This window comes from Miscanthus floridulus, chromosome 7 (assembly GCF_019320115.1).
Source record: "Miscanthus floridulus cultivar M001 chromosome 7, ASM1932011v1, whole genome shotgun sequence".
NCBI lineage: Eukaryota > Viridiplantae > Streptophyta > Magnoliopsida > Poales > Poaceae > Miscanthus > Miscanthus floridulus.
The window spans coordinates 111,995,102-112,014,246 of NC_089586.1; the positions used below are offsets into that span (position 1 = coordinate 111,995,102).

The 19,145-nt window shown below is 45.0% G+C and overlaps 1 protein-coding gene across 2 annotated transcripts; it reads left to right on the forward strand.

The window, feature by feature from the left end:
- The first annotated feature begins 6,240 nt into the window (after nucleotides 1-6,240).
- Nucleotides 6,241-12,227, forward strand: LOC136467587 (dnaJ protein ERDJ7-like). 2 transcript variants are annotated; one of them, XR_010761604.1, is made up of 11 exons: nucleotides 6,266-6,505; nucleotides 6,576-6,638; nucleotides 6,722-6,788; nucleotides 8,122-8,181; nucleotides 9,483-9,533; nucleotides 9,615-9,695; nucleotides 10,315-10,427; nucleotides 10,844-10,958; nucleotides 11,110-11,236; nucleotides 11,365-11,473; nucleotides 11,846-12,227. XR_010761604.1 is itself a non-coding variant. In XM_066466346.1 (10 exons), exons 1-10 carry the CDS (start codon nucleotides 6,405-6,407, stop codon nucleotides 11,947-11,949), a joined length of 882 nt encoding a protein of 293 aa, XP_066322443.1. In that variant the 5' UTR covers nucleotides 6,241-6,404; the 3' UTR covers nucleotides 11,950-12,227. The 2 variants fall into 2 exon arrangements, 1 of the variants encoding a protein (XP_066322443.1); XM_066466346.1 differs by lacking the exon at nucleotides 11,365-11,473 and having other exon boundaries at nucleotides 6,241-6,505.
- The last annotated feature ends 6,918 nt before the right edge of the window (nucleotides 12,228-19,145 follow it).

Here is a 19,145-nt window from a genome sequence, read left to right on the forward strand (position 1 = left end):
CATTTTTTTATCAGGATCATGAATGAGAGAATAAAGCTTACAACATTCTTGAGTCATTTCTTACATCACTTTATTACAACACTAGAATATTACCTCAATTTATTATAACAACGGAATATAACAATGTTATCAGAGTCACAGAGGAAGCAAGATTAATTTAATGACATGATGGAGCATTAACATAGTGGATATTTTTATACAAGAGATGCTAGCGGATTTTACATATTTTCTTATAAAAACCTTTCGTGAGGGTTATAAATAAACACTACGGTCGTAGCGTGAAAGGAATCCTCTCTGAGCCCACCAGAAGGTTTCCACACACAAGAGTCAGCTCTAAGTATCCTCCCATCACCTGCAACAGGGGATAAAACCCTGAGTACTCGATTGTACTCAGCAAGACTTATCCGATAGGAGAAAAATAAAATACTCTAAGGATATGCAAGAATTATTTGGCTTGTAGGTTATGCATCTGCGAAAGCATTACTAAACGTGTATCCTTATATTTAATTTTATTAGCAGCCATCATTAGTTCATTAATTAACCATTCTATGTAAGCATCTATGCTACTTTTAAACAGGTGGTAAGCAATCAGAATCATTTTATCACCTTTTGAGTTTCAGTTCTTACTACAGTGCTAGACCATAGCCAAGTCGTACCGTATCACACGACGATTCGCGAACCGATGTATCACAGCTGGGTATCCCGAAACACATGCCCCGCTTGTACACCAAGCACAAAGCAAGACCGGCCCACCACTTTTCTATCAAGGGGTCCAGGTCCCCATCTAAACTTAGACTCTAAGCCCCCACTCCTGAGTCTTGGACTCAGTGTGGTGCTTAGACCTCCACCATCCCCGCCTCCAATCAGTCGGTCCGAAAAGAATCGGAACCCACGACAAGAGACCAACGAGCCTTCCCGCTCCCATAAACAAGTATGTGCTCAGGATAATAAGTCTGTGACCTGACTACCATCCACAGCAACGGACGGTCTTCAATCGACACAGGCGGAACAAGTGCAATCCGAGCCTCGCTCGAATACCAAACCAAGTCCAGATCCAAAGTACCATTCCGCCGGTCTCCAATTATCATTCATATATATTTCATATGACAGTAATGTAATAACAATAATATCTTTCCTATCTCTCGTGAGTGACATGTAATCACTCGACTTCTACCGGATCCTATAGGATAGCAATCTACACGATCCTAATAGACTAGTAGGACTCATAGGATAAGGATATATATATATATATATATATATATATATATATATATATATATATATATATGCAAGTGGTTTTTATCCAACTCCTTGAAACTTAATGCACAAGTATAAAACAAAGTGCAGAATAATAGGGGGTATGCACCGGGGGCTTGTCTGGATAAGATATAACCAAAAGTTAGCATTCCATCATAGTGATATGATCATCAAGGCATCATCTGTTCCGCTACCTCGGTTGACTCATGATCCATCGTTGTTGCTATTATGATATACGTGGATGGAACGCAGAGATGTAATTAATCAACGGCAACAACTCTCAATTACGATTACACTCCGCAAGCTAACGAACTAGCTTTAATGACTAACGTACTAGTCTATATATCCCCATCGTCTAGTAAGGCTTTGCCTCTAGAAAAATGTTCTAGTTTTAAAATTCCAAGGTGTTTCGGCATTTTATTGATTAAACCTATATTTTTGAAGTATGGCTCATTTAGCTACCTAGCAAACTAATTATTATAGAGCTACAAAAATTATAGTGAGCATCTAATAATGTTAAAAATTTACTGTGAAAGTTTCAGATCCAACACTATCACTAATTTATCACAACAATTTCTATAAATTTATATTTTAACAATATTAAGCATCTCAATTTAATTAGATCACTTCTAAAAATATTACAAAACTATGTGAACAAAATATACTAGCAGATAGATCATGATTTTAGAAATTTAACAAAATTGGTTTCATAATTTTTGGTTAACTACACAATTTATATTGAATTTATAAATTTACCTTAGAAGCTAAATTAGAAAATGCTCAGAAAAGGAAAAGGGTCGGCGGCGACTATTTCGGCCCGGCAGCCCAGCGCGACGCAACTACGCACGGGTCACGGCGGCCCAGCAACAGCCCAAGGTCGAGGACGCCCGCGCGCGCTCGCGTTTTGCAAAAGAGGGCTCGGGCTTTTGGATAATCACGCGGAGCAACATAACACTATTACTATAGACTCACGTTTTGTATTAAAGACCCTGGAATGTGTTGCATTTGTAACGGGGCGGTCCTCGGCGTACCCACGCGCGGCGGCACGGCACACCAGCGGCAACGGCGGTTACGTCGGGCAACCTACGCTTGCTACGACGGCATTAAGGGGCCGGCCACCATCTACAGCTAAACGCGCAAGGATGTGTGACAGTTATGGACTCGGAGGTGCACTGTCGCGCCCTGCAGCGACGAGCGACTTTCCGCGGTGTCGGCGCGACTGTTCCGACGAGCCTACGCCCTCACGGCAAGGTAGAGATGGCGGAGAAGCATCCGTAGCTTACCGTGGTGTACGCCCTACTGACGGTTGAAGTTGGAAAGCACGGTGGCGGTCTAGCCACGTGCGACCGAGCGTGGCAGCGACGCTCTGTGATGGACATCGGCCCGTCACCATGTCGCCGACGAGTTCTCTGGCCAAAACAGTGCGAGCACCGGATAGAGGGAGTCAAGGCGAGTGCAGGGTTACGAGCAATCAAACTGCTGCCACTCCTACATGCCTTACCTCCCAACCTACTGATTCGGCGGCGCCAACGGCCGACGATGAGCAAAACGCCAAATTGCCTATCGGTAGTGATCGGCCGGGCTTGAGGAGAACATGACGCGTAGCTGACTACCCATGCCACCCACTGGTGCGGGGAATTGCGCTGCGAAGCCCGAGCTGGTGAATTTGAAAGGAAGGAATGGTCTGCTGCCGCTGCTACATTATGGACAGCGACCTCGACTTAACGTGGACCGGCCAAGACACAACAAGGCATGGCAGCACGAGGACATAACCTCACGAGCGAGGGCAGGGGTTGCATGTTTAATGCTCGGATGGAGCCTTTAGGAGTGCCCTTGTCGTCATGTGTATGCGGCAGCGCGGCGTCGCGATGCGGCAGGGGGCGGTACGAGCCGAAGTTGGGTAGGTGAGGTGAGTGGCTGTGAACATGCGCTATAGGGCGATGCAAGGTGATAGAGAAAGTAGAGTGCAGTCCTATGCGCAACTTGGCAGTACGTGTACACGACGTAGAGCAGTGCCGGCCAAGCCTGGCCTGGCGCACAGCCAGCGGCCACGCGCTCGCTGCCGATGTTACCCGCACGCTGTAGTGTCATAAATGGTAAGGCGACGGCGACATGGCCTCGTGCACACGGCATCAAAGCGGGCCAACGACACAGCGCATTGTAGTGGCAGGCGCACAGCGTGGCGATGCGACGGTAGCGGCAACAGCGTCAACGCGACGCGGGCGCGGAGGCAGCAGCAGCACCAGCGGCACGACCCTGAGGCCATGGCACGGTAGCACAGCGATGCGCGCAATGAATCATTATAGGCTACGGCGAAGGGAGGGAGAGAGAGCAGCGCAGCAACGCCGCAGTGGCGATAGCGGCAGCGGCACAGAGCGCTGCAGCGTGGCAGCAACAACGACGATCAGCTGGGCTGGAGCCGGCCAACGCCACGGCGCGGGCGACCAGGCCAGCCAAGCGTGGCAGCGCGCGTGCGCATGCAGAGCGCGCCAACGCCGCGACGGCGCGCCCTCGTGGCCTGGTGACCGCGCCCAGCCCAGAGGGTCAGTCCAAGAACGTGCTGTGCACGGATTTTAAAGCAGTGGACTACCACTAAACCATTGCCTCTAAACCGAAACTGACTTCACCACGATCAAATTGATACATGAGGCTGCTCAGCCGAGCTAAAACACCGCATCACCCTCTAACCCAATCTCTCTAAATAAATTGTAAAACTTGGCAATGTCGTACACAAGCTTGAAATTTTCTAAGTTTTTGGAGTTGAACTCTATTTCAAATTGTATTTCTAAGCTATTAAAAATATTATTAAGTAATATTATTTTTTAACAGCATATATTTCATTGTCATCTACAAAGTTTGCACTTCCAACTTTTTTTAAGTATCACACACATATTCTATAGTATTTTTGCTTAATAAAAATTGGTTTTAAACCCTACTTGATATACATGAGCTATTGCATCAACATTGATTTAACATTTTTATTGATTATTTTAGGCTACAAGAAATTTATTAACACCTTGTATCACATGCATTATTACACAAACACGATGTTCGTGACACGATTTAGTAGTTGGTTTAGGGCGTAACACTGAGGGTGTTACGACGGGTAGGGTCAGCCCGAGCCCAGATCCAAACAAAATTAATTTTAATTAATTAACCCGACGTTTCGAGATGCATGCAACCTTTGAAAAGAAGACTCGATAGAAAAAAAAACCCAACAACACTCGCATGTCAATATGTCATAGAGGACCGAAACTACTGCAACTGCCTGGTATTGACAAGAGGAAGATATGAGCGAAATAGATAGGGGAGAGAGTAAATTATCACATCGGCATATCAATTCGGTAAGTGAAAGTGCATGTAGACCAGCCATAAGTGTGTTTTAGTGAATTAAACGACAACACGTTTATAAGGACACCCGTAGTGGCGAGCTGACTTCCTGAGGAGAGAGAGGGCACATAGATCCAAAATCGAACCATTAATGTCATGTTCGTTTGACTGATAAACCATGACTGAAAGTACTGTTGACTGATTTGTTGTGAGAGAAAAATACTGTTCGTTAACTGAAAAAGTACTACTTATAAGCTAAGAAAACTGAGCGTAAAAAGTCGAGTCGACTCAAACTTCTCCAACCGTGTGGGATCTATACTTGACTCTTCCATTCCCCTTTTCTCTGTTGGCTGCAACCTTTCCCCTTCCTCTATCCTCTTCTCGCCCAGGCGCATGCCACAGTGATCCATCTCTAGGCACGACGCCATGGTGAGGTAGCGCCACTTCCACACCAACTGAAGGCCACGATCGGGCAGTCCTCCATGGCGCGGTCGGCGAGTGCCCGTGCGACGCCCCCGAGCGGTGTGGGTCATGGCTAGGCGAGCTCTTCCAAGCGGCGGCACGGGTCGCGGTCGGGCACCACTCAGGGTGGGCGTTCAGTTCTCGGTTCGGTTCCCTCAGTTATTGATGAAATTCGGTTCCTAGAAAACGGGAACCGATCAGTTCCAAAAAAAATTTAGGAACTGAGCATTTCGGTTCTCGGTTATTTCGGTTCGGTTCCGGTTCTAACCGAACTAGACGAATTTTTTCAGAAGACCTCAAGACAATAATAAATATACTCGTTCTAAGGCAAATTTATGTAGCACTATATTCATTTTTAATAATAATAATATATAAGAAAACAATAGCAATATAGTAACACAAATATATATCAGTTTAAATATAAAGCACTACACATAAATCAAACATAATCCTACAAAGTATAATTCATGTAATTCGGTTCTTTCGGTTAATTTGGTTAACCGAGAGTAGGAACCGAATTTTCTTCGATTATTTCGGTTCCTCAATACCAGGAACCGATTTTTTCGGTTTTGGTTCTTTCGGTTTCAGTTTCGGTCCGGTTTTCGGTTAACTTTGCCCAGGACTAGCCACCACGAGTGGAACACCGGTGTTGAAGGGGCCCAAGCAGCGCAGACTGCAGCGAAGTCATAGCCAGGCGAGGCGGAGGGCTCACGCGGCACGTCCTCGAGCATCACATGCAAGACGCCGATTCATTGTTTTTATTCGGATGAACTAATGCAAGATCTTGCATCAACTCTTCTCTCTCTCCTCGACGAGTCGGCATCTCCAATGATGAAATCGACTCATCTAGATGAGCATGATTCGCTTTGTGAAAGCCACTGGAGAAGCCCTAAGGGATTAATAATCTTGATGAGATTATGTGCATATATGTTTAGTCCCAATATAATTTATGCATATGATCTGTGAAGCAAACGGCACACAAATAAGAATTAAAGACAATTAGTTTGTTCGCTGATCGGTTTTTAAGCTGATAAGCCTGCCCGGTGCTGATTTATTGTGAGAGAAAAATATCATACCATGTCTGATAAGCACTAACTAAAACCAACAAGTGAACATGTTAAAATGATAAGCAATGTTAGAAGCCTAGAAACAGTTAAAAAACAAACTAGAAACGACGACTCCTCTGCTTCCCATCGATTCGGACAGGGCATATTGCTATCGACTCCTCTGCTTCCCATCACAGCGCGGCGCGGAGCAGGCGGGCCCGGCCACCCCGCCGGCGCGGCCTTGCTCTTCCAAATCCAACTGAAGCGAGGCGCCTGGGTACGCAACCTTCGGAGTTCGGATCTGCCTCCATGGCTGCGGCTTCCCACCTCCTCTCCCTCTTCTTCCTCCTCCTTGTCCCGGCTTCTAAGGCCATCTACTGCGACGAAGACGACTGCTACGACCTCCTAGGGTACCATCTCCCTCCTCTTCCCCTCCATTTGGCTGGTTCCTTGTCCCGCTCAGCAATTGATGTGCCGCAGGCTTAAGCAGGACGCGAACGCGTCGGACATCAAGAAAGCGTACTACAAGCTCTCTCTCAAATAGTGAGTTCCTGGCTTCCTTCCTCGGTTCTTGCCCCCGATCCGACCCGACGCTGATCGTTTCTTACAATTTCTGTGCTGTGCAGCCATCCGGACAAGAACCCCGATCCGGAGTCGCGGAAGCTCTTCGTCAAGATCGCCAATGCTTACGAGGTCTGGCGTGGACACACCTGCCCGTTTGGATCTTGCTTGCATATATTCCTGGCTGGCTGAGCCATTCGTGGTGCCCAAGATTTATGTCTAATTCCACGCTTTAGTGCCAATGGTGCAAGATTGATCACGTGCACTGATATGTTAATGAATTCCATTCGTCTATTTTATTCAAATCGGTACAGTAACCACAGTATTTGGAATGCCACTCCAAAATGGTAGGCACTTGTCTAGCTATGAAACCTGCAGTAGGAGCTAATTGAACTTCTTGGCATGGATACTTTTTATACTTGGGTAAAGTCCACAACACTAGATGTAATCTGAACAAACTATCACAATACCACAGTTCTGAAGACATATATCATGGAACTACATGTTCGGCATTGTATTTTAATGCAGAACCACAGATTTAAGAGTTTTCTTTCTTAAGTTCATTTCTGACAACTGTTGTCTGAGGTGACATAACCACGTCTCCTGTTACTTGAGGTGGCTGAAATGTCCTTAAATGTGTAGTTCTGTGATAAAATGAGTTAGCTAATGCATGGTTCCTTCTCCTTGATACATGTCCTTATATTTGCAAGTTGTGACAGTTTTTCCTTCTTACTTTTTGAAATTTAATCTTCCTTAATTTATCCGAGTCCTCTGAGTTTTAGTTTTTCCTTTGAGGTTTGATCGAATAACTCATTTTTATGAGTGACCAGTGCTGATATGAAATTGGTAATTAATGACTTCGTTTGCTGGCTCAAGAACCATTCCCATGGCAAGAACAGAGCTGAGATTATTCTTAATTGCTGATCATATTGTTTGCTGGCTCAAGAACTTCTACCTCTGGACAAATGATTGAAATAACATTTTTTTAACAAAAACCGTGGGGAAAAAATCCCCCCGGCAATAATTGAAATAACATTTGCAAATAGCTTGGCATATTTGCCAAGTTATTCATGCAAGCAGGCTTGTTCACAAATAGGCCAATTTTTGTGGATTTCGCGGAATCCAGAAAAAATGCCTATTTGCGGACCCGTGGACAAGCCTGATTGCATCGGAAGCTGAAACTTACAAAACCAACTTTCATTGCAGTTGGTCGAGGTGATTTGTGCAAATTTCTATCTCCTTTCCTTTCTAAAATGGAACCATAATAAACATACTGATCTTCCACGATGAAATTAAATAGTTCCTTTGTGTGGCATGTTACTGCTGACTAATACTTGTATCTTGCCTTGCCCTTTGTTTGATTCTTAATTTTTTATACCTTTGAATTGGTAAAACCACCCCCTGTATTAATTTGCCCTTCCAAATATTTGGTTGCTGAGCTGTTATAATTGTTTTTATCCATCAGATTCTGAAGGATGAATCCACTAGGGAGCAGTATGACTATGCCATTGAACATCCAGAGGAGGTAAACATGCATTCCCTCCCTGTCATGAAAATAATGTAACTATGCTATTATCAACTCTTCATCATTCCATTAAATGCTTTTCTGCTTTCAGTCACTAGAAGCATTTTGACTTGTAAGAATGTACCCACCTTTTTACATTCCATGGTCACATAATTTTATTTGTTTAAATAATTATGTGCAGTTAATTTCTATTTATCTACCTATTGAGCTATGGTCCTGTTTGGATTCTATGAGATTTTAAAAGCTAGCTTCTAGAATCCAGCTTGGAATCCAAGCACACATAGCTTTTGGCCAGCTTCTACAAAAAAGAGAAGTCCAGCTTACACAATCTAAATGGCATCCAAACACAACCTGTATCTGCCAGATGTCCAAATCGACTTTTTATATGAGTGAATTACACTTAATTAGATCTTTAGCCTTTTCAGACCTCAGTAAACACATATATTAGATGGTGAACGTTATTTTTCCTTATAATTCCATCCTTGGTATTTGCCACCATTTGTTTCATTGTTACTTGCTAGATTTCTTGTTATGCCTTTATCTGAATTAAGAGGTCCATTGGAACCTTGTCAATCTTTTTAGCTGCTAAACATACCTTCCTATTACATTTTTCGAAGCAGCAATAGTCAATGATGTTTGTTCCATGTTGTAAATACTATTCTCAACTAGACCTTTAGCCTCTTAGGACTCAAGAAATGCTTGTGCTTATAAAAAGAATTGTGTTGTTCCTTTTGATTTGTTTCATCTTTCATGCTTATCTGTTGTTACATATTGTTTCCCAAAACATTTCTTTCTGGATTATTTTTTATGTGCTCCACGTAAGACCTGATGAGTTATGTGGTTTACTCACTATTATATCTGTAATAGCTATTGTGGAAATACATATCCAGTATAGCCTAGCATGGGTAGCAAAACTAGAAGTGTGCTACATATGTAATTATACATGCTATATCTACTTTATTTGTTAACTTAATTATTTTTCTACCTCAAAGCTTCATCCTGGGTTTAAGTTTGTATTTGAAAATACATAAAAATCAGTTTTTTTTTCTGAAAAATAGTTACTTGCATTGAACAGACCTAACTTTACTTTTTCTAAAAAAAATGGACACCCATAACCTGAAAACTGGGGCATTAATTCAGAAATCAATTATTGCTCTCAATTTCTTTATTAAATTTCAAATTTGTGTTTTCCACAAGATTTCATATTTAATAATTATGAAGGTACAATCTAAGAGTGGTTCTGTGTTTTTTGTCTGTGACATCTGCGCACTGTTACTGATTGTGTGTCCTGTTCATTTCAGGTTTTCTATAACACAGCTCAGTACTATAGGGCATACTATGGACATAAAACGGTTTGATTTTTCCATCCATGAAAAGTTTGTGCAGCAATGTTCCTTGATAGTACTACAACTAACTGCACTGCCTATGTGTAGGATCCTCGTGCTGTGTTGATTGGTCTTCTTCTAATTGTTTCAGCATTTCAATACATAAATCAGCTAACAAGGTATAACCAGGTATGAACAGGGAATTGAAGGAAAATATAAAGTTGTCAACTTTTTAGCTGTGTTTCGTATTTGTTGTTTATGGACCAAATGCTCAACACATTCAGAATTTCAATGCTGACAGACGGCATGCTTTAAGAAATTTGTACGTACCATCAGTTATATTGCTTCAAAAGAGTGGATGCAGTTTTTTTAGTTATCTGTGCATTACTATTATATAAGGTTGACTATTTTCTTTTTATTTTCAGCATTTCCACTTAATTTCTGCTGAACTTTTTACTATACTATCTCAATGTTGTCGTCATTTAAAGTTTAAAACTGTACACACAGTTTTGATCTTGGCAAAACGTTGCATAGTAGGTTGAACTAGTTTTGTTGAATTAGATACAGTATTAAGCTTCATCTGTAATTTTTCTCTAATCATTATTGATTTTTATGTTTACATGGGAAAGCTTTGCAACTAGAGAACTGTCTAATGCATTATTTATCTCTATATATGCCCTATTCTCATGAATTTCAACATAAAGCAAATGTGGTCCTATATCCTTTGCTCGCTCACAAAATGGAAACACAAACAAATGCTTGAGCATGGCCTCGTGCAAACGTTGAAAGTGTAATACCCTTATTTCAGGCCATGGAAAGTGTCAAGCAAACTCCTGCTTACAAAAATAGGTTAAAAGCTTTGGAGTTTGAGCGAACAGGAGGAATTGCTAGCAAAAAGAAGGGCCACAAGCAGGTGGATAAGTAAGAAAAAGACTTCTGATAAGCTTGTTTCTTTTTTGGCTTATTTTCTTGAGACAAGGCTCCTTCTATTCCAGCTCTATTTTATATGCTACTTTCAAGAGATCTAAAAGTTTAAAGATGTCTTGTATATTGTCTATTTGATGTTGGAAAGTGTTTAACAGGCTTGATAGATTACTTTGCTTTTCAATTTCTTTGTTCTTTTAGAAATAGTATTTTCAGGAAGGTACATGCTGATATCATGATGGGTTCTGGATGTACATAAGTTTTCTTTCTACTGATGTTGTTTACATGCAGTCTATCGTAATCTGGAAGGTGTTCCTTACTGCTTAATTTTCTGTCACTTATCAGTTTATGTTTAGTTTTTGATAGTGGGTATAATAGGATTGTTTCTTATAATTGTTTTATTTCTAATGTAGGAAAGTTGAAGAGCTAAGTAATGAAGTTGAATTGCAAATTCATGGGGTTGAAAAACCATCTGTCTGGAGGCTGTATGGTGTCCAATTTATACTTTTGCCTTACTCCATTGGCAAGGTCAGTTCATACCATCTAAACCTGTACCATTTTGAGCTGAGCAAATTACAAGAGACCCACCTGCAACATCAACCGTTTTAACTTGCTTTTCATTAGAAATTTGACATGAAGCATATTGACTGAAGTTCGTCTGTAACTTTTATTGTGGCAGGCGCTTACTTGGAAGATTTGTTGGTTTTGGAGATACCGGATAAAGAAATTACCATATACATGGGAGGATGCTTGCTACTTGACTTGGATTTCACTCCAGATGCCTGTGAATACATGGAAAAATATTGGTAATTATACAAATTGAACTCATCTAACAAATCTGAGATTCAATTTGCGAGGTTTATGGTGGCAAAGGTTGTTCTATAGCGTAATCTAACTAGAACAAATGCTAACAAATAAATGTATAATATAATAGAAACCCTACTGCTGACAAGGCCCTAACTGACTGGGGTTGGGCTGTTGGGGACTTTGGGGTGTCAGCTGTGCTTAGCATACCATGATGGAGTTTTGTTAGACATCACCAGGTACAACAATGGTTTTTTTATCTTGCTATTTTACATGGAAAGCTGTTTTGGCATGTCTATTGTGCTGTTCATCAAAAGGCTTGGAAAAGTACTTCATTGGTGTAGCACATAATGTAGTCTTAAGAGCTTAATATCAAAATACATTGACCATAAAATCATCTCAAAAGTACAAGAGAAACTCTTGTAGACAACATTTTCCCACTGTAGAGATGTCGTTTGTTATTTGTGTTCTGCATGTTATTCAATCATTAAGTGCCATTTAGACTACTTGCAAACAACTCACACCATGGCGTGTTGTGTTATCTATGAATTACATGAAACCGTATTACTGGAATGAGAACAGCCTGTATAATGTGATACGTTGTGTTTCAGATGAGCCTAGGAAGGAGGACCTTGTGAGAAGACACCTTTGGGAAAAGAGCAACATGGAGAGGTACATTGCAGAGACGAGGAAGGAATCAAAGCGTAGGAGGTAGCAGTGTATACCTGAGACTACAGCAACTTTCAACAATACAACATGTTGAACAACATATTCGAGTGAAAAAGTTATAGACCAGGCTTGAGTTCACCGATAGCTAATTGCTAAGGGAAGAAGTGCAGATACTGTTGATTTGTTAAAGTGTCACGAATCACCATGTTGAGGATCCCCGGGAAATGCCATGGTGGATGGTGCAGAACTAAGAAGCATAACAATTTTGTAACCCGAAATAAGGAATCATGTTTGGTCTTTCTTTCTGCATAACAACTTTAACAACTTGTTTTGTCTAGGAAATAAACCATGAACCTTTATACATGTGCACTGGAAGACACAATATGAGGTAATCAAGTGATCTGTTTTGAAGGCGACTAGGTGATTGAACGGCGATTGAAACCAACTTATTTCTTAGACCCTGTTTGATCAGTTTTGGATTCTTAAAAACCAGTTTTTGTCTCGGTTTTTAAAATCTGAATTATGAGTAAAAACTGGTGGGGTGTTTGGATCCTCCAGTTTTTAAGAATCTGACTTTATTTACTGCTCTATGGTTCACAAGAGTATCAACAGTTTTCTGTTTTTTAAGAATCTGGCAAAAACTGATCTGATTGATCCTACCTAGTTTTCAAAAGTCATATTCTTTAAAAACTAGTAAAAACTAGAGGGATCCAGACAGGGTCTTAATCTTGATTTCTGAGTAGTTAATAGTAAAATCTATGTCCCTGGGAGGATTCGCACATGAAGAGCGCCTTCCGCGGTGCTTGCGAATCGCTAGGCGACGCGTGTCCAAAGATGTCGATGCCTTGCATAAAAAAGATGGTAGTGCTAGCGCCCGAATGCCTGTGTAGCCTGTCTCATCCGCTGATTTTTTTCCCTGCTCAGCACGCGCACCCTGCCCTCGCAGGCCCTGAGTGTGCCCCGTCTGCTAGGCCATACCCTATTCCCCCACGTCCGTGCCGTGCCACCTCACTCCTGCGCCCCTTAATTCTTCGAACAACATGAAATATGTGCAACATTAAACATTTAAATGCAATACTGTGGAACATACATTTGCAACATATGTATAAAATATATGGAACATCTCTAGATAAAACACTTGTAACTTGTAACATGAAAACACTTACTGTAACATAAGACTGAAACAAACATTTGAAACATATAGTTGCAACATATGTGTGAAACATATGCAAACATCTAGATCAGAACACTTGCAATATACGTCTGAAATAGATGAAACTTTTGAACAAACTTCTGAAACACTTGCAACATATGCAACATGTGCAGCATCCCTGATCTACTTTTACAACATCCATATGAAAAATTTGCAACATACCTCTGAAATGTCTGAAACACTAAACATACGCTTGCCATATGCGCTTTCATTGCAACATCTCCTTGCTGAGGTCGCGCGTCGCGGCGGCCACAACGTCAACAGCGGGCACGACCTTTTGCTTCCGGTGGGGAACGACAGCATTGGTAGCACCCCAACAACACCTCGGCGTGCGCAGGGGATGGAGCGCGGCGAGGCGACGTACGAGGCGTGGCGCGGGATGGAGCGCGGTGCTGCATGAGAGAGCTGTGCGGCGCGGGCCGGGATGGGGTGCGCGGCGGGGAAGACGACAGCAGCGAGCGCACGACACAATAACACGCCAGGCGAGTACGGGAGTGGAAGATATTTTTTTAGAGAGACAGGGACATGCAACGAGAAAGGCCCAGTAAAGCGGCGTCCCGACAGCTCCTCAGCGTTACCTAGCAAAAACATCAAAGGCTACATACTCACGCGTGTTTGTTGCCGCTCTTCCTTTGGTGTCAATATCACGTGGTTGTGGCACCGAGGTTGTTGCCTCCGGCCAAACAGTCGTCATCGGCTCATCCATTCAATCGTCGCCTGCTGGTCTCCGCTTCCTCCTCGCCCGAGTCCCGAATCTGGTACCTGAAGAACCCGCGGGCATCGAGGTGGCCGTAGACCGGTGGCTCCTTGCGTTCTCCGGCTACGCCATCAAGGCCGTGTGCTTCCAGTACGTGTTCGATTAAGCCTTGTGCTATATTTAGGATTAGTATGCATGTCTACTTCAGTTCTGCATGCGCGCATGAGCACCGGTTGTGTGGTCGCCGTGCGCGCGTAGAGGGGCGTGGCCGAGAATAGCTCGCCACGGACCTCGGTGCTTCGCCATTAGCGATGTCGTGGGCGTAGAGATGGATGCACCAACCACACGACGTGCGGCAAGTGACCAAGTGCCTTGCTTTGTATTCCTGTATTTAATCAAGTGAAAGACAACAGAAAACGCTGACAGTTTCAGCAGCACCAAAAGCTTTGTGTTCACTGTGTTCCTGGAGTTCGCGTGTGTGTGAGTTGTTCTTCTTCTCCGCCGTGTGCCTGTGCTCGCCGGCGTCGTTCATCGCTGCCCAGGGCCTGACAGTACGTCGGTGCTGTCCGGCACTCCGGCCGCCGTAGAATTCCATGCGCAGCGCCATGTACGTCTTGCCGAGCCGTTCCAGCAGCTGAGCTCCGTGAAGGTGCGGCCGTGACGGCCATCTCGGACCGGCGCCGCGCTCGCTCGCTATCTGCCGCCGCGTCCCGGACCGGTGGCTCGTGTCGTGGAACACCGTCGTCGACGCGCTGGCGGGCAGCGGGCACCACCTTGTGGCGCTCGACCTGTTCCGGGAGATGTAGCGCGACCGGCCCGACCGCGCGCCTGTCACCTACACCGTGCAGAGCATGCTCGGCGGGCGTGCTGGTTGACTGCACGAGCTCATCCCCTTCCCTTGCACGCGAGATCGCCACACGTCGGCATGGGCGCGCAGCGGCCAGAGCAGCAAGAATCTCTGCGCCTAAACGTTAACACACGAGTTCATGTCGATGCATGCATCTGTGATCGACATGCATGCATCTGGACGTGCTCCGTCGATCGAAGCCGCATGCAGGAGCCAGGAAGCAAGAGCGCGGCCATCATCGTCATGCCATACCACTAGGCGCTCCACCACGACGGCTCCTTGGAGTTTGTGTCGCTCGGCTCGGCGTACCACGCCATCAACAAGCGCGTGCTCCGCGCGGTCGCCATCCGAATATTCCTTCGTGGGGCGATTCCATCCCATCTATCTCTGCAAACACCACACTTCATCTCTGTCCCGCACCTCAACCAAACACATCTTTATTTATACTCTAACACTCCTCACGTGAAGGCTCTCTTAAGCCTAGAATAATTCAAGACCTCTGACTTTGACGTTAAGTTGTATGCACTATTCAACAAAAAGTTTAAGCTGACGAAGAGAGATAGACAATTCATTATACTTAAACCATTTTCCATGAGGACGGTGGAGACTGAACCCTAGCTCATTACAATCCCACGAACGAAGAACAGTTCCGAACAATAAAGCCTTAAGCGGTGAGGATCAATTCACAAAACACCACGCTGAGGGCCTGGGGCTGATTGAGTTAATTTTTAGGCAACGAGGTGATAACATAGATAGCGCGTAGTTAGATTTCTAGCTATTGTAGTACTAATAATAACTAACATCAACGAGGGCCGCCCGTGACGGGGGGAAAATCGACGATCAACGGAGGGCGGCCGGTGTTGCCACGCATGGTGAGCATCTGATGCAGCAGATCCCTCCGAAGGCTTGCTATCGTTCCCTGCATGCAAGAATATAAGGCTAGAAGATATATAGGTCCATCACACCAATATACAACTTTGAGCTACAGGCTACATTCTTCTAGGATCTGAGAATGCAAGTCGTTCTCGAATCTCTAGTCGCATCGCATATATATATAAGATGTACTAGCAACCAAAACTTGATGCTTAAAGAGTTCTACTAGCTGTCAGTATCAGTGACAAGTGGTCAATTACCACTTACCTCGCTGACAGTCTGCCTCAGGCCCTTGCCGTCGAATTCTCTGGCGTAGAACAGAGTGTACATGCCCGTGTTATTGCTGCAGATTAGTCTGTTCGGTTGGCTGGTTCATATCGTTGCTGGTTCGTGAAGAAGTACTGCTGGCTGGTTTGTGTGAGAGAAAAATATTATTCCGACTGGAAATTTACGATCGTTTACGACAAGCCACAGCCAAACGAACAGCCTATAAATATAGTTAAAGCTCTACTTAACTGGGTCAACAGCCATATAACAGTATCACTAATGAAATGTGAATGGCGTACCTGTGACTGCGCATTCCACCAAAATCCTGTAGAATTTCTGTTTTCCAGCTGTTGGGGCTGGACTCCTGGTGATCATAGCCATGCGAGTTGCAGTAGAACGATAAGCAGACCAGGAGAGCGCTAAGAAGCTGGGGCGCCGATGAAGAGTGCTTCATCTTTATCGCCTCCTTGTTTCTGCCGCTGCGGTACAAGAGAGGGTCAAGGATGTTGAGCCGCTTCTCCATGAAATCCCATGCATAGCATGACCACGAACCATCTAGCTCTACTGGCGCAATCGATCACCTGCAAGCCGTACGTCCTAATGAGAAACAACATGTATGCATTGCAACAAATCCTAAATCTAGACGGAAATCAGCTCATTAGAAATCCATCATACCATCCTGCAAAGTCCTACATCGTATGCGAAGTGTGCACCGGTAAACATGGATCTTACTGTCGATGATAACTCATCACATATCTTGTCTCCATGCTCCAAGGCTGACGACTGCGATACAAGTGTGATGAGATCAGACGCCTGGTCAACATGTACAATGGAACAATATCTGCACATGATACTGCTTCCCAGACTCGGTTGCATCTAATCATTATCAGGATATAGGAACTTACAGACCACTCTGCTGGAAGAAAGTGCCGCCACCTTGGTTCTGCATTGCCACTGTTCTGATAAATCTCATCATCTAGCTGGCGGTACAGACGCATAACTAGGTTACAAACATCTTGTTTTAGTACTCCGCCACGAATCATCTCATGCTTGATGGGCAGTCCAGGTTGGCCCACAAGATCACCGGCTTAGATGAGTCGACCACTCACCAGTCTTACCGACTATGGCCGAGCACAACAGATGCTGTTTGACCACACACTATGGCTAGAGGTAGAAGAAGGGAGGGACAAAGCATACACACACAGCAGAGGCACCAATGTTGGCCGGAGCTCTGTATAAGAGATGGCAAATCTGAACTCTCTCTTTACTGAGTTGCAGTGGTAAACTATTTATACAACTCTATCCATCTAGTCCTAGTACAACTGTCATGCTGCTACAGTGACTAGATGTGACAGCATGGCTGACTCTGGCGCCTGTCCCTTGCTGTGGCTACAGTGCGGCAGGTGAGCCGTGCGGCGCCTGCCCCTGCAGCTGCTACAGTGCAGTGGCAGGGAGCTCTTTTCGACATCGCCTTCGCCTGCTGCGTATTCACACAAGAGATGCAGAAGATTATCTAACAATTCTCCCCTAATCCTTCTGCTACCCTTGAAGCCCCTCCATACCGATCATCTTCTTCAGCTCCGTGAGTCGAAGATGGCCGAGCGGCTTGGTGAGGACGTCCGCGAGTTGCCGATCAGTTTCGACGAACTCGATGACGATCTGCCCTCAATCGACACAGTCCCTGAGAAAGTGGAACTTCACATCGATGTGCTTGCTCCGGTCATGGAGAACCGGATTCTTCGCGAGGGCGATGGCAGGCTGGTTATCCACCATCAGTGCTGGTGGGTGAGCTTCTGTACCGGTCAGTTCGCCCAGCAGCCGACGCAGCCACACAACTTGGCACGTCGCTGTGGCCGCCGCTACGTACTCTGTCTCGCACGTAAACAGCGCCACCACTTTCTGTTTCAGCGACAACTATGAAATTGGAGCCGACTCGAGGAAGATGAGCACGCTAGAGGTGCTCCATCATCCGTCGATGTTCCCCGCCATGTCTGCATCGCTGAACACAGTAAGCTGCGGCCTGCTTCCGTCTGTCTTGGGGAAGACGATCCCTTGATCCACCGTCCCCTTGACGTAGCGTAATAGCCGCTTCACCGCAGCCCAGTGATCCTCTCTAGGATCCTCCATGAAGCGACTGACGTAGTCCACGACGAACGCAATGTCTGGCCTCATGTGGACTAGGTAGCGCAGACCGCTGATGATGCTTCGATAGAGTGTTGCATCCACCTTCGCCGCGGTGCTGGCCTTCGTCACCTACAGCCGCTCCTCCATCGGAGTCACGCATGGCTTGCACTCAGCCATGCCGCTCTGCTCCAATATCTTCGAGGCATACGCACTCTGACCGAGCGTGAGTTCCTCTTTCCCCTGTCTCACCTCGATGCCGAGGTAGTAGGAGAGTGCGCCAATATCGCTCATTCGAAAATGAGCCACCATCTCGCGCTTGAAGCTATCGATGTCCTCCGCACGCGCGCCGGTGATGATCAAGTCATCCACATACACGCTGTCGACGAAATATGGTCGGCAGTCTACCAAGGGGTATGCCCAAGGTAGTAGATTATCGGCAGACAGTTGCGCAAACCCCAAACAAGACGGTGACGCAAGACAGACACGAGGTTTTATCCAGGTTCGGCCGCCAAGAAGGCGTAATACCTACGTCCTGCGTCTGATTTGTATTGCTGTATGTCAATGAGAGATGTTTTTTAGAGGGGTCCCCTGCCCGCCTTATATAGTCTGGGGGCAGGGTTACAGATCTGAAAACTAATCCTAGTCAGTTACAATTGCCATATGTGGCCGGATAAGGATTCCTATTCTAACCGACTAAGATCCTGCTTGGTCACCAAATTCGCCTTGATTCCTTGTGCGGGACTCCGATCAGGTTAACTGGGCCGCACGTCGTCTTTCGAGTGGACCGAACCCATCGATCCGGGCCAGCCCAAACTTAGCCATAAGGGTATAGGGGTTAATACCCCCACAGCTAGTCCCCGAGCATCATATATTATGCTGCGACACGCCATTTTAACCTTCTCCGACAAGTGAGGCTTGAGCCCTTGATGCCTCCGACCACCGTCATCACCGGAGAAGTAGGTTGTCCGAAGAATGTATGGTGCTCTTAAGAAAAAAGAAAAAGATTTCTTGTCCTGAGAAGTGTGCCCACTTGTATTTTTGAAAAGAAATGTAAGTGGTCTTGAAGCATAGTGTCCTTGAACATCAGAAGCGTAGGGGTCGAAAAACAAACACATTCACCGCACGGTGAAGTGTGCCCACTTAGTCCCCGAGCCTGGCAGTAGGTGACGTAGGCACGTGGTGCCAGGGTCTAAAAAGAAATTCCGCTGAAGTTAATAATCC

What these genes read in the sequence shown, in the direction of transcription:
- LOC136467587 (XM_066466346.1), top strand. Translation starts at nt 6,405, where the DNA reads ATGGCTGCGGCTTCCCACCTCCTCTCCCTCTTCTTCCTCCTCCTTGTC. An exon ending in TACAAGCTCTCTCTCAAATA is followed by an intron (nt 6,639 to 6,721) that starts GTGAGTTCCTGG and finishes TGTGCTGTGCAG; the next exon opens with CCATCCGGACAAGAACCCCG. An exon ending in CATACTATGGACATAAAACG is followed by an intron (nt 9,534 to 9,614) that starts GTTTGATTTTTC and finishes GCCTATGTGTAG; the next exon opens with GATCCTCGTGCTGTGTTGAT.